This window comes from Myxocyprinus asiaticus, chromosome 18, assembly GCF_019703515.2.
Source record: "Myxocyprinus asiaticus isolate MX2 ecotype Aquarium Trade chromosome 18, UBuf_Myxa_2, whole genome shotgun sequence".
Lineage (NCBI taxonomy): Eukaryota > Metazoa > Chordata > Actinopteri > Cypriniformes > Catostomidae > Myxocyprinus > Myxocyprinus asiaticus.
In genome coordinates, this window is record NC_059361.1 from 26,154,829 (window position 1) to 26,170,307 (window position 15,479).

The 15,479-nt window shown below is 42.1% G+C and overlaps 1 protein-coding gene across 2 annotated transcripts in view; it reads left to right on the forward strand.

Moving 5' to 3' along the window:
* The window catches only part of LOC127455990 (multiple epidermal growth factor-like domains protein 11), a 196,577-nt gene that overhangs the window by 66,150 nt on the left and 114,948 nt on the right, over positions 1-15,479 (forward strand). For both annotated transcript variants that reach the window (XM_051724242.1, XM_051724243.1), the window contains exon 6: positions 10,001-10,093. In XM_051724242.1, coding sequence (XP_051580202.1) covers positions 10,001-10,093 — 93 coding nt within the window. The remainder of the gene's footprint in view (positions 1-10,000; positions 10,094-15,479) is intronic.

Consider the following 15,479-nt stretch of genomic DNA (forward strand, 5'->3'; position numbering starts at 1 on the left):
GAACCGCCCTCATGTTGCATATGCCGCTGCCAATCATTGCTATAAATGATGATGTCATCTAAATAGGCAGCGGCGTAGGTTGAATGCGGTCTGAGGATTCGGTCCATGAGACGCTGAAACGTAGCCGGGGCTCCAAACAAACCGAATGGAAGTGTCACAAATTGGTGTAAACCAAACGGTGTGGAGAAGGCGGTTTTCTCACGGGAAATTGGTGTCAAGGGGATCTGCCAATAACCCTTCGTCAAATCCAATGTCGAATAAAAACGAGCAGTGCCCAACCGATCGAGCATTGGATGTGCATCAAATTTAGACACCGCGTTGACTTTCCTGTAATCCACACAGAACCGTACAGACCCGTCGCTCTTAGGCACTAGAACAACTGGGCTGGACCAGTCGCTGTGGGATTCTTCTGTTACCCCCATATCAAGCATCGCATCCAATTCTTCCCGAACAATTTTCTTTTTGTGTTCGGGTAATCGATAGGGGCGGCTACGTACCACCACCCCCGGCTCGGTCTCGATGTGGTGATGGATGAGGTTTGTGCGTCCTGGTAGAGGGGAGAACACATCCGCAAACTCCTGTTGCAACCTAGCAACCTCCGTGAGTTGGCTCGGTGAGAGGTGGTCTCCGCAAATGACTGGGGTGAACTGTTTATGTTTTGAACTCACCTCCGGTCCAAGCTCCGCCTTCTCGGGAACTACCGTGGCCAACGTCACGGGAACCGCCTCCCTCCACAATTTCAGGAGATTGAGGTGGTATATTTGACGAGCGTCCCCTCTATCGGTCCGTTTAACCTCATAATCGAGATCTCCCACTCGTCGTGTGACCTCAAAGGGTCCTTGCCACTTGGCGAGTAATTTAGAGCTCGATGTGGGAAGCAATACAAGCACTTTATCTCCCGGTGCAAATTCCCTTAGCTGAGTTCCCCTGTCATACAGTCGGCGCTGTCGTTCTTGAGCTTGGAGCAAATTCTCCTGTGTTAGTTGTCCCAAAGTGTGGAGTTTTGCTCTAAGATCAAGAACGTACTGAATTTCATTTTTACTGTTTGAAGGTCCTTCCTCCCAGGCCTCTCGCAATACATCAAGCACACCGCGTGGGCGTCGCCCATACAGCAGCTCGAATGGGGAGAAGCCAGTGGAGGCTTGCGGGACCTCTCGTACTGCAAATAACAGGGGGTCGAGCCATTTATCCCAATTTCTAGCATCATCGTGCACGAACTTACGAATCATGTTTTTGAGGGTTTTATTAAATCGTTCCACCAGGCCATCCGTTTGAGGATGGTATATGCTGGTGCGAATCGATTTAATATTTAACAACTCGTACAGTTCGCGTAGTGTCCGTGACATAAATGTTGTGCCCTGATCGGTGAGGATTTCTTTCGGAATCCCCACCCGGGAGATTATTTTGAAGAGTGCCTCCGCAACACTGCGTGCTGAGATGTTGCGAAGAGGCACTGCTTCCGGATATCGCGTTGCATAGTCCACTAGGACCAATACAAAGCGATGTCCGCGTGCTGACCATTCTAATGGCCCAACGAGGTCCATTCCAATTCTCTCAAAGGGGACCTCGATCAGAGGGAGAGGGCGCAATGGCGCTTTTGGGGTGGCCGGTGGGTTAACCAGCTGGCATTCGCGGCATGCCGCACACCACCTGCGGACATCGCCGCCAATGCCCGGCCAATAGAAACGGGCTATTAGACGGTTCAATGTTTTTCTTTCTCCTAGGTGACCCGCCATGGGATTATAAAGAGCCGCCTGGAATACCATTTCCCGACGGCTCCTTGGAATCAAAAGTTGGGTTGTATCCTCTTTGGTCCGAGTGTCCTGTGTCACTCGATACAACCGCTCATTTATAATTGCAAAATAGGGGTATGAAAGGGCGATGTCAGGCTGGAGTCGTTGACCATCGATGACTCTCACTTGGTCAAAGGCGTGTTTGAGGGTTTCATTTCGCGACTGCTCCAAAGGGAAATCCCCGTCAGGGAATTCCCTGAGAAGGGGAGGGGCCGCAGCCTCTCCCCCTCTCTCGTCATCATGACGTGGAGCTGTCGAGGACGGCCCCGGCTCCGCCTCCCCTGCAAGAGCATCGCACATCACACATCTCCCTATTTTCATACAGGACCCATCCGCGCAAATACCCTTTAATAAAATTCTAAAATCAGGCCAATCAGTCCCCAGAATCAGTGGATGGGTGAGGCGGGAACTAACCGCGGCCTCCACTCTATGCTTTTTCCCCCGAAATTTAATTGTCAGGGTCACCACCGGATACTTGTGAATATCCCCATGTACACATTTCACCTTCACCGTTTTGGTTGTGACCAATGTCTCGGGTTGAACCAGGCGTTGGTGGATAGTGGTTTGATTACACCCGGTATCCACCAACGCTTGGTGAGTACCCCCCTTGACACTTACCGGTATCCGGTATGATCCGGCCCGGTCGGGGGCAGCCTGTGGGAGGTCAGAGACCCGCACCACCGTCCCCAGCTCCATCAGAGGGCACTGATCTCGGAAGTGGCTCGGGTCTCCGCACCTCCAGCAGGCCGGCCCAGGCGCTACGCCCGCACTTGCATCGGCGGGCGCCCCCCCTGAGGGGGAGAGCGGCGGGGCATTGGAGTAGGGGAAGGTGTCGCCTCCCACACCCGGGGAACTGGTCTCAGGGGCTGAGTTCCTCCTCGTCTGCATGGGGCAGGAACGGGACCTGGAGAGAGAGCAGACGAGAGAGAGAGAGGGGAGGGGGAAGAAACAGAGGGAGGAGAGAAAACGTAGGAGGGACCTTCCGCCCTCGGGATCGCCGCCATGTGGTCCTCCGCAAGTCGGATAGCTTCCTCCAACGACGCCGGGCGGTGGCACTGGACCCACTCCGCCATCCCTTTTGGCAGTCAAACTGTGAACTGTTCCAGTACCACCTGGTCGATAATTCCCTGGACGTCGTGATCCCCCGCTAGCAGCCATCTTCGGCAGGCGTCACGGAGCCGCTGGGCAAAGGCAAATGGGCGGTCGGAGCTTTCCAACTTCAAGCTCCGGAAGAGTTGGCGACTTTCCTCCGGAGTGCGACCAACCCGTTGCAAGATGGCTCATTTTAGATCTCCGTAGGCCAGGAGGCTCGACGCTGGCAGTTGTTGAGCCACGAGCTGGGCTTCCCCGGACAATAGTGGGATCAATCGGGCTGCCCATTGGCCGAGCGGCCAGCCCCAGATCTCGGCGGTCCACTCAAACAAATCCAGGAAGGCCTCGGGGTCGTCCGCCGCCCCCATTTTCTGTAATGCTGGCGGGGGTAACGGCGTGGGTGTGTCCGGGGTCGCGGCTGAGGATGCCCCCTGGCTGAGGAGGCTCCGGATCGCCTGCTGATCCTCGGCTTGAGCATGCATGAGCTCGACAAACCGGCGGTCTTGATCTTGTCGGAGCTCAAGCAGCGTTTGTTGGTGGTTCTGATGTAGGCTGGCGAGGGCTTGGAGGATCTCCGCCAACTGGGAGGACTCTACGGGACGACCTCCATCCATCTTCGACCCAAAATTCAATCCCGGGTTTCGGCACCAGTGTAAAAGATGAAGCGAGAAGCAGTTTTTCCTTCTTAAGGTGAGGCTTTATTTCCCCTCTTCCTCGACACCACTTTACAGTTTACCTCTATGCACTAAACTAAACACTAACACACACTGCTTTCACAAATAAACTTTCACAATTAAAAAATCCTTGCTCTGGCTCTGCTCTGTCGTATCCAGTCTCTCTCTCGACTAAGTGTTGTGTCGCTCTATTTATGCCGCTCTCCCCATGCTCACTGAAATTAGAGACAGGTGTTAGACATAATTTAGCTCAGGTGTAAGCGCCCTTACCGCTTTCTCTCTCTCCGGAGAGATGCTTGACCACGCCCCCGCTGCCACAAGGACATGGAGCCAAAGCAGTTTACACCATCTGGTTAGAAGAGTCTCAAATAGTTAGTGATGAAGTATTAATGATGCTATGTGCATGCTGCAGCTTTTAACTAGAGAATTAGGTGCTCTAATAAAGTCCCATACACCAATTAGAAGTAGATTTCACATCTCAGTTTTAATAATGGATTAGATGATGAGATCTTGCATTTGCCTGCATTTGATTACAGATCTTTTTTTAAAGGGATAGTAACCCAAAAACTTTCTTCCGTGGAGCACAAAATAAAAAGTTAGGCAAATTGACAGCCTCATTTACCATTCACTTACATTGCATCTTTTTTCCATACAATGAAAGTGAATTGTGTCTGAGGCTGTCGTTCTGCCTAACATCTCCTTTTTTTATTCCACTGAAGAAAGAAAGTCATATGGGGAAAATGTAGGGTGAGTAACTGATAAAAGAATTGTAATATTTGGGTGAACTGTCGAAAATAAATCCTTTACAGTAGATGCGTAGGTGGAACGACCCATAGGTTTTTCGATGATTGGTTGACTGATTGTCAGAATGTATGTTTAAATCTTTAGTCAGAAGAATATTCAGTGTAATAATGCATGACAATTACAATTAGCTCTATTGTTACATGGTATGATAACACCACTGTGTAATGAGTTAGATTAGCCTTTTATCAAAATGAAAGACTTAATTTGTCACCAGAGCCTGCAGACATAGACTTTTTTGTGTGTAGGAGGAGGAAGATTCATTGAATTTTAATTAAAATTCAAGACCTATTTTCTCAAGTATTATAGACACGTACATTCAGCTCTCGGGAGAAGGCATGCTTTATCCTTTCACCTACATTACATAAATTAATTTTAATTTCCTGAAAAGATGTGACAAATTAGCATTGCTTCTCTGCTGTCTGATCAGAAATTGCTGATTGTAACAAAAATCAATTATTTCATCACCGGCTGTTTTTTTTTTTTAACCTTGCCTTTGCGTCATATAGCTTCATTGATTTCAAGAAGTAAAATTCATGACTTTGTCAGCACAAAATGCTAAGGTTTTTTAAATTATTGTTCTTAAGCTAGAGGAGAACTGGTACACTTGGATATCAGGTCGTCAGTCCTGTGTAAATCCATACTACATTATTTGCCAGTGGCAGATTTAGCTTTTTCTGTGTGTGGAACATTTTTGCAGTAAGTACTGTCCTTTGGGTTCTTGGGATTCTCCCTCTCCCCCATCCCATTTCTGTGCTTAATACACTGCATGCCCAATTATTAGGCAAGTGTGTATTCTGATCTTATCATTATTTCCATGCACATTTTCCAACTCCAAATCATATAAACTTGAATGCTTATTGGATTCAATCATTTTCAGGTGGTATGTATTTGTGTAATGAGGGAGGCTGTGGCGAAAGTGACTAACACCTTATATCAAGGTGTGCATAATTATTAGGCAGCTTCTTTACCTCAGGTAAAATGGGCCAAAAAAGAGATTTAACTGGCACGAAAAGTCAAATATTGTTAAATGCCTTTCAGACGGATGCAACACTCTTGAAATAGCTAAACTATTGAGGCGTGACCACCGGACAATCAAACGTTTTGTTGTGAATAGTCAACTGGGGTGCAAAAAACGCATGGAGAAGAAAAGGCGCAAATTCAAAAAATGACTTGAGAAGAATTAAACGTGAAGCTACCAGAAACCCATTATCCTCCAATGCTACCATATTCCAGAACTGCAACCTACCTGGACTGTCCAGAAGTACAAGGTGTCAAGTGCTCAGAGACATGGCCAAGGTCAAGAAGGCTGAAACACTACCACCACTGAACATATTCACAAGTTGAAGCGTCAAGATTGGGCAAAGAAATACATGAAGACAGATTTTTCAAATGTTTTATGGACAGATCACTAATCACTAATGGACACAGGGCACCACTTCGAGTCAGGTGCCAGCAAGGTGGAGGAGGGGTACTGGTATGGGATGCTATCATTAAGGATGAGGTAGTTGGACCTTTTCGAGTTGAAGATGGACTGAAACTCAACTCTCAAACCTACTGCCAGTTTCTGGAAAGTACTTTCTTCAAGCAGTGGTACAGGAAGAAGTCCTCAGCATTCAAGAAGGCCATGATCTCTATGCAGGACAATGCTCCATCACATGCATCCAAGTACTCCACTGCTTGGCTAGCCAGCAAGGGCCTCAAAGATGCCCAAATAATGACTTGGCTCCCTTCCTCACCTGACTTAAATCCTACTGAGAACTTGTGGGCCCTTCTCAAATGTGAGATTTACAGTGAGGGAAGACAATACACCTCTTGGAACAGCATTTGGGAGGCTGTGGTTGCTGCTTCAGCTAAAGTTGATCGTGAACAGATCAAGAAACTGACAGACTCCATGGATGGAAGGCTCATGGCAGTTATTGAAAAGAAGGATGGCTATATTGGTCACTGAATATTTTTGAAAGGCCAAAAATGTTATTTAATTGTCATTTTGTGTTACTTATTTGTTGCACCTACTCTAAAAATTGAGAATAAACAATTGAGTTGGGAGAAATTATTGTTGTAATTTAGTTGCCTAATAATTGTGCACACTAATAGTTGCCTAATAATTGTGCACACTTATATATTCCCCTGAGAAAGACAAAACTCACTTTTACTTTGTTAAACATTCAGGTTTGAGGTTCAATAACATTTTGGATTGACTGAGAGCATTGTGTTTGTTCAACAATAAAATTAATCCTGAGGAATACAGTTTGCCTAATAATTGGGCATGCAATGTAGTGTGGGCCCAGCCAAAGGTGGAATGAGTGATAATCTATAGGCTGGCCAGGAATGAGGGCAAGTCCTGCTTCATCCATTACCTACTGCGGCCAGCTTTAGTGTGTGCCAGCATCAAAACATGCACATGAATTCACTCATATGAGCATGATTCATTCTCTCAAACAGTGTCATTTATAATCATTTTTAAAGATTCAACTGAAATATTTCAACCAAGACAGCAATGTGCAATGTCTGCATACAACATTTATTTGGACCAGAATATTTGTTTTACGTTATGGCTTAAAAAGCTTTCAAAATCAGGTTTTCAACCTTTTTTTAGGCAAAGAACCTCTTGGTGAGCAGGTAGCCCATGTCACATATTGTATACAACTGAGTGTTGCATTTTAAATCTTGACTATTATAACATGCATATACAATAGTACCATTATTAATGTATGTGTGTGATGATTGCATTGCAAATCCATTTAAATAATCATTAAAGTTGTACAGAGTCAGACATTTGCACATTACATTTTATTTTACTCAATATATTTTAATGTTGGAGAGACAATGAAAGATTTAGCTGATCTTTAGTTAATATTGAATTTTGTTCGTTGCATATTTTAATTTTTTCACAAAAATTTGTTTGAGATTAAACAATAAGTGGTGCTCCCCTTGCAGTACCATTGTGGAACTCCTGATGAAGACTTATTTTCAAAGCATAAAAACTTTCTTTATGTTATTTATAAAGACACCTTGCATCAAAAAAATTATCTGCAATCCTTCTCAGTGTAAATATGTATAGAAATATTGGAAAACAATTTTTTGGTTAAAAACAGATTATCATAAGCATACAGCTTACGACTTTGGCAAAATAACACACAGTTCCCAAGGTGTTGACATTTAAGATTTGTGTCATACTTTGGACTCCTGTGAACGTGAAAGAACTTGAAATATTGTTTCTTACTGAGTGACTCTTTTGTGATTTAGAGCCCCACATAGAAGGACAATAGGCAACAGAGAAACCCCAGTAAATGTATATCTCTTAGCTCTCTTTGAATTGATTTATTCAGATTAACAGTGCACTGGTACATAACACTTTATGGGAAGCTGGATTATTCATTAACAAACTTTGAGTTTGCATATCAGTGAGGTTAGCGATGACTTCGCTCACTGTTACTCGAGAATCATAATACGAGCATTAACTGCTAAGATACTGGACAAGATAAATGCTGGTTATCATGTTGTGTTTTATTAAGTTTCTTTCCAAAAAATGGATGACCAGCCATATTAATTCTGCAGTGGTGATAGAACCAACCTTCACATATTTCATGGTCAAAGATAAGGGCATAGCACCTGACACATATTTTTGCTGCCTTCACGCTGAAATCCCTTAAAGTACAAACTCTCTTCCGCCCATACTTTGAGAGTCACTGCTGATTCCAATCAAAGTGGATTGTTCCAGAAGCTTTGGGGACCGACTGTTTCCTGACTCTGATAAGAGCCTGTAGCTTTGAGTCCTGCTGTGCCAGGTGACCTTCACTACCTCAAGCATTATTCATGCTATATGCCTATGTATTTTGCCTTTAAATTCATCTTTTCCTTCAATATACTGTCCAACAAAAAAGCTTAAAAAAACATTTAGAAAAAAAGCTGGCAAAAAATCAAAGTAGGTCATTTTATAATTTTACCAAATCCAAATACCTGACTGAATGCAAGGGCCCAGGCAGAAATACTAATTCTACTATAGACAATCAATTTGTTGCCGTGTTATTCAATAGGAATAAACAACTTTCAAGAAAACTGCACACTTTGTAAACAGCACGAAGCCTGGCTGGTGCTGCGCTTGAGCATTGTGGTAAGAGCAGGCTGATCATATTTGGAGGGATTTACAGCTTGTTTCCTTATGGCTCTGGCTGCTTATATCGGCTTGTTTTGCACAGATCAACCAGTTCATGTGAAGATGTTGACTAAGTACTAAGTAATTGTTTGGTATTCAGTGTTTGATCAGAGTGAGCGTTTTAAAGGTGCAGTTTTGCTCTCTGTTCGACAGCTCTGGTGAGAATGCACAAGTTACAGCCATCTTTGGAAAATGGCCAGTCTGGTCATTATCCTTCATTTCAGCAGATCAGCTGAGACTTGGGGGCGGCTAAATTAAGGCTTGCGGGAAACTCAAAACTGCACTTTAAAAAACATGAATGTCTCTTCAAATAAAAAATGTTTAGTGACTTGTTATACCTTAAATTTCTAGTTTTAAAAATGCAGTTTGTTTTTTTTTTTTTTTTTTGAAGTTCCATCAAATGTAATGTGTAATGTTTAATGTTTAACAAAATTAAATTAATAAAACTTCAAATGTGTATTTTTTTTTTTTTTTTTTTTTAATGGAAGATTACTCAAATTTAATGGAATTTTGTTATTAAATTAAATGTGTAAATCTTAAAATTATTTGAATGAGTGTGTGTCATCATTTACTCACCCATATTTTGTTGCAAACTCTTCCATGAAACACAAAAGGAGATGTTGAATGTATGTGTATGTTAGTCTCAGTCACTATTCACTTTCATTCCATGTTTTATCCATACACATTTTGTGTTTCACAGAAAACGAAAGTCATATCGGTCTGGAACAACATGAGGGTGAGCAAATAATGACAGAATTTTCATTTTTGGGTGAGCTATTTCTATAATAAAAGTTCTTTAAATAATCAAATTTTACTGTAAGTTGTGATGTTAATACTATCATGTGGGCTTAAATAAAAATACATATTTGTACTTTTGCATCTAGCCTTTTTAAACAGATTTATTCAAGGTATACTGTATGTGTGCTTCTTGGGAATCAAACAGTTGACCTTGACGTTGCTAGTGCGATGCTCTACCTAGTCAGCTTTAAGGGTTTAAGAGACTCACCGTTCATTTGGTTTTAATTTAGAGTGAGTGAGCAATGAGTTCTATAATGTTAATTTCCTCTTGCACATGCTCATTAGATTCAGCATATTCACTGTTGTTTGTAAAATATAAATTCTTGTGCTGAATCTAAGAGGTTGACTCAGTAATTATAATGAACGGAATATAACCTTATTAGTTTAGTGGTAGAAATTACATATTGTGTGATAAAATTCCTTTAGCAGTCAAAAGGACACCTTTAGGAGTTTAAACAGTAATTTTTGCAGAGAACAGTCATATGCAAGATGGATCCAACCTCTTTTTTGTGTCTGCTAATGATGGCACCATATCTCAAACATCTTTCATTCTCTGCAAAATGTTTTAATAGAATATTTTGGCCATCTCTGTTATTTTTAAATCTCTTTGCTCTTGTTCTTTTTCTTCCTATTGTTTTCCCCCTCTCTCTTTCTCTTGCTCTCTCTCTCTCTCTCTTTGATAGCTCGCTGTTCTGAGGAGTGTGCCCACGGTCGCTGTGTATCTCCTGATACGTGTCAGTGCGAGCCAGGCTGGGGAGGACTGGACTGCTCTAGTGGTGAGTTCACTCTCTCATTAACTCTGAGAGCACAGTTCACTTCATTAAGGCCCTCTCACTCTCACATAGTTAATGGTTGCACCAGTCCCCAGATGCCACTGTAAAGCTACCATGTTTCTTTTTCTTCCCCTTCTTCCACTGCATGAAGGGGCAGTCACACTAGGCTTTGATCACGCTAATTTTTTTCGGACAACGCAACAGACCAAGATATAATGTCACACAGGAGGGCTTCTAGTTTTAGTAAATAATAAATCACAAATAGCAAATTATAAATTATATTGTATTCAAAATCTTAAAGATATTTTCTACTCACTTTCCTGCAACAATAAAATATGCAGCTTTGAAATACTGTATGTATTCTTTGTATCGCCAAACTTGAACTTTCATCTGCAGCGGAATGCCATATTTCTTCGCATGAGCAATGTAATTACCATATGAAATAACTAGTGAACCTGAAAGTCATGGAGGACAAAGGAGATGTTTAATCATACAGTCGCATTAAATGGTAAAGCTTTGTGGTAAAGCTCTAAGAGACAAACATACATTCGAAATACAAAGTGGGCAAGAATGATGAGTGATAGATGGACAAATAAAAGGAAGATTGAATGGATGGATGAGTGGATTGCTGGAAGGATAGGTTTATGGATGGATGGATGGATGGATGGATTGGGATAGATGGAGGGAGGGTTTTATGGATGGATGGTAAGAAGGATGGATAGACAGAAGGATTGATGGATAAGACAAAGCTGGCCAGCTCTATTTTGGGACTAAAAGAAGTCATAGGGGTTTGGAACAACATGAGGTTGATTTTTGGGTGGACTGTGCCTTTAAGATGAATTGGTTAACAGGGCTTTATCACTATGGCTAAAACATCAGGGAAAAAAATGGAAAACAATCGATATTTACTATCTAATCAACTAAATCAGTGGTCGGCAACCTATGGCACACGGAGGGGTAATCACTGGCACATCAGCAACAGCGAGAGAGGAGTAGACTATTTTATTCATATGAAATTCCGCATCTTCGTTCCAATCTACATCTTGATGTAATCCTTCCTCATGATCACGCAGCATATTTGTTGGCACAGCCATTGACCAGGAAAATAAAAAATGGCACTCCATGTCAAAAAGTTTGCCAATCCCTGAACTAAATGCTGATAGTTTAAGAAACTGCAGAAAGTTTGCAGTTTGATTTTTATATGTTAAGAGGAACTTGAAGGCAGGGAACAACAATATACCTCTTTCACGTCAAGGATAGCAGGACAGCCAACTTCTTGACCTTGTCCTTCCCTGCTGATAAAGGTGTATAAATGCGAGCACATTTGACAGTTAGTGTGCATGTACTGTAAGCCTTAGTCCTTTCTGTGCAACATTAGTCACTGATGTACAGCCTTTGTCAATGTACATGACATAGACATGCTGATTTTCTGACTCAAGACATATGTTTTGAGCCAATTTGTTAAATCTACTGCCTTATCAGTGCAGCTTGGTTGTGGCTCACTTACTGCTACATATTTACCAGTGAATGATGGTTGCAAAACGGTCTGTATGGATCTGTGGGCATTTTCATTAACAAAGGAGCCATTTCATGATTACCAACAGTCTGTAAATCACCAGCTTGGTTTCTGAGGCACTGGCCACAGTGGAGGAGGTGCAGCCATGGATGCTGCTAATGATCCAGACTGATTTTCTACAGCACATTTTATTTGCAGACCATAACAAGGTTCCTCAGAGTGGGACAGAGGAAAGGAACCCACCTCTGAGACTCGAGACCCCCCTTGGATTTCTTTAATTGAAGACGTGCATTCTTTTGAGCAGGTGCTGTTCCATACTAATCCACCTTACTAAAGGAGACCTGGTGATTGAGACAGAAGCATTATTCATAACATTTATATTTCCATACTGGGCGTTAGGCCAGGCTTTTTCATTTATGAGCTTTCATCTGTAGAAATGAGAAATGGGAGCCAATTTTTAAATTAAATCTGACCTCCTTTTTCACCCATACATAAATGGTGCATCATTTTTTTGCCATTCACTGTAAATTCCTCTTTTTCTCCCTCTCTTTCTTATGGATAAGTAGTGGGAAGCTCTACTGGCCCAAGAGTGGATATTGCAACCACACTGAGGATCCACCTAGCTAACAGAGACACATAGTCATAGATTGTTAATCACAATCAGGGCGTTGGGTCACAGACTGATATGTTTGCTGTTGGAGTCAATGAGGAGATATGAGAGTGAGCTAAAGCTGAGTATTATGTATTTGCTGAATGAAGTATATAGGATAATGCTAAGCAATGGGGATGATATGGCTATGAAAAGCAGAGCTGCTTTTGGGCGGCTGAAGAGCTTCAGAGTTGAAGTGACAGGCTTTGCGCTGACGCTCTGGAGCAACATCAAAGAGGCTGGCCAGAGTTACTGGAGCAGCACCCACCAGGAGCCTGCTATTTGGGTCAGAAATGAAGACTGAATGGTGGGGCTTATCGCCGGGATGAGGGGATAAAACTGAACTGAAATGAAAGAATCAGAAAGAGAGCCTTGTGAAGGGTGAATAGAAAGGGACTGTCATTTCACTCCTGCTGAGGTCAATCTACAATTGCCTAAAGACAATGTAGCCATCACATTTATCAAATTGCAAAGATGAGATCTAACCTTGGAGCATCCAGAAAGCTCTTGGTGTTAAAAGTCGCTGCAAGATCTTCGCCAACGTGAAAGCTTTTACACTGATCTGAATTACACTCTTACATTGAAGCACTGTGCATTTATCAGTCACTCTCACATACGCTCTATTTAAGATTTCTGTCTCAAATTTGTTTCCACTGCTTTGGCAACCGGATTTCATTCTATTTGATAATTTGTTCAAAGCATTAGAATTAATGGTCGAATGGAGGACTGAAGAGAATGCTGAGTTTGGGGAGTGTTCCAGAGAAAAGTTTCTCCAGAATACATTTACGGATGTCTCCATTTGATATTGATCAGCCTGGGGTTGAGGATGGATGTTGTGTAACAGATTTTGGTTTGTTTGATATTGCACCAGCTGCAGTCTGTATGATGGCTACACTTTCCTGGAAGTCTCAAGTCTCTAGCTGCCATCACTGCCTGAAACATTCATGACGGTTTGGCACAAAGCTTTCATTAAACGTGATTCAATGTGCAAATGAGTGCTGCATTAACAAAAACAAACATATGTATTTTTATTACTTAGATGTTTGTAGATCCCAGTTTAGCTTAAGCAATCAATAAGTAATCTATCAATGAAAAATCCGTCTATTCAGAGCATGAGACAACATTCCTGGCTGTGGTGCGTGGTGGACTTCTGAAATTACAAGGCAAAATCCCCTCTCTGGGTTTGGATTTGTTTTTTGTTATTTAGTCTAATGTAAATTCATGCTCCCGTTTCATAATAATGTTTACACAGGTTCTGGCTTAAATGCACATGGAACATTTAGTGTAGCTACACTTGCGACTGTCAACAAGCACCAATACTGTAATATTCTGTAGGCTACTAGATGTTTATACAGTATTAACATACTGTTTATTTAACCATATAATGCATGGGAATTTCACCAAACACTTTTACATATTCGGGTCTTTAGAGACCCGGCACGTATATCTATCACAAATGGATCTACAAAATACCCAGATAGTGTAACATTTTTGAAATATTTTCAAGACAATTTGAAAATAATAGAATAAAATATATTTTGATATATGTTGATGTTTTATTTTTCATATCTCAATGAGCAACAAATCAGGACAAATCTAGAATAGTATTCATTACTTCACACTGAAATTTTATGAGATGCAACTGAGTCTCAAACACATATTATGCTATACATAACACATAAACTATACATAAGCTACACATAAGCAGAGCATGCGAGGTGTGACATTCCGCTCAATAACCCGGTCCATGCGTGTGCGCTCCGCTCAGCCGCTCACGGCCCAAGCAGACGCTCCGCTCAAGTACCGCTCACGCTCACCGGTAAAAAAGCGTTCGCACAAATCCCGCTCTGACGTTACATTTTTCTGTAGTATACTTGGTTCCAAGCATGTACACAGGGGTAGCTACAGTGGCCCAAGCAACTGCCCCTTTGCCCACATGGGCTGAGGAGCCCCTCTGGGTGAAATATAGACTATAGTCCAACATTTAATTTTTTCTAATGTACAATCATTTGTAGCTTTTTTTCTCTGCGCATGAATGCAGCAAGCGATGTCGGAAGATGTTATCTGCAACCACTAATTTAGAATCTTTTTTTGTTTAAGTTTCACTTCTCATTAAGGTGTGGATTTGGCTTTGGAAAACTGACCAGCAGTTATGTGCCACTTTATCCCGAAGCAGGAATCGAAAGCAACAGGCGTTCGATTAAGTAAGATAATTCCAATATGAAATTCTCTATGTGAGAGTGGAAATCTTTACTAATCAAATTATCAATTGTACAATAGAGGCATGAAAGCAGAATGCTGCGCCAGCAAATTAGGACACACTGATCTGCAAGATCATACATGTTTATTAGGTTTGATGCAGGGATTTTTTGTGTGTTCGCCGGGATTCAAGGAAAAATGCTTTGTCAATATACAGTATTATTAAGCTTACATATTCAATTGAGGGTGCTCTAATGTTCGCAACCCTGCAGACCCGGGTCTGCATCTAGCTGGCAGCTGCACTGACATGATGGCAAAATAACAAGATACATTACTTATCTATTAATTTATTATCGAATAGTAGAGTAGCCTACAAGCTCACCTTCTGCTGTGCTACCATGTTCGCATAGCACATCCTCGTGCTCTCTGGCAATGTGACGTGTATGATTCCAAAAGGAATATTTGCTAATTCTCACGGTCTCTCCACACTCCCTTTCGATTTCTTCGTTCTTAGCTTTGATTAATACTTTGCATTTATTTAGGTTATAAGGTTTGCAAATTCACTAAAACAATGTTAGTGCTCCATAACCTCAGGCCTATTGCTTATTTCGCAGATTCCCAAACCAGCATATCACGAAGCGCATTCTGGGTTGAGGGAGTGGCACTGAGCGGCCCGAGCAAGCGGAGCGGAATCTTCAAAAATGCGCTCTCCGCTCAGGTGGAATTATCACCGCTCAATGCTCCGCTCCACTCACATGCTCTGCACATAAGTATTCAGGCACATATTGAGTCTAAATAGACTTACATAATTTCAGTAGTACACCCAAATGCCGAATTTTTTTTTTTTTTTTTTTTTTTTTTTGTGTGTGTTACACTATTTATAAGAGAGAGAGATTGAGGAATACTAAAGAGGTGTGGGCACAGCTCCAAAAAATGGATGATGTACAAGGGGTGGAATGAGGTCCCAGGTCACTAAAGACCCGATTTATGCATTTTATGGTTAAACCAATCACATCAAAGTTATA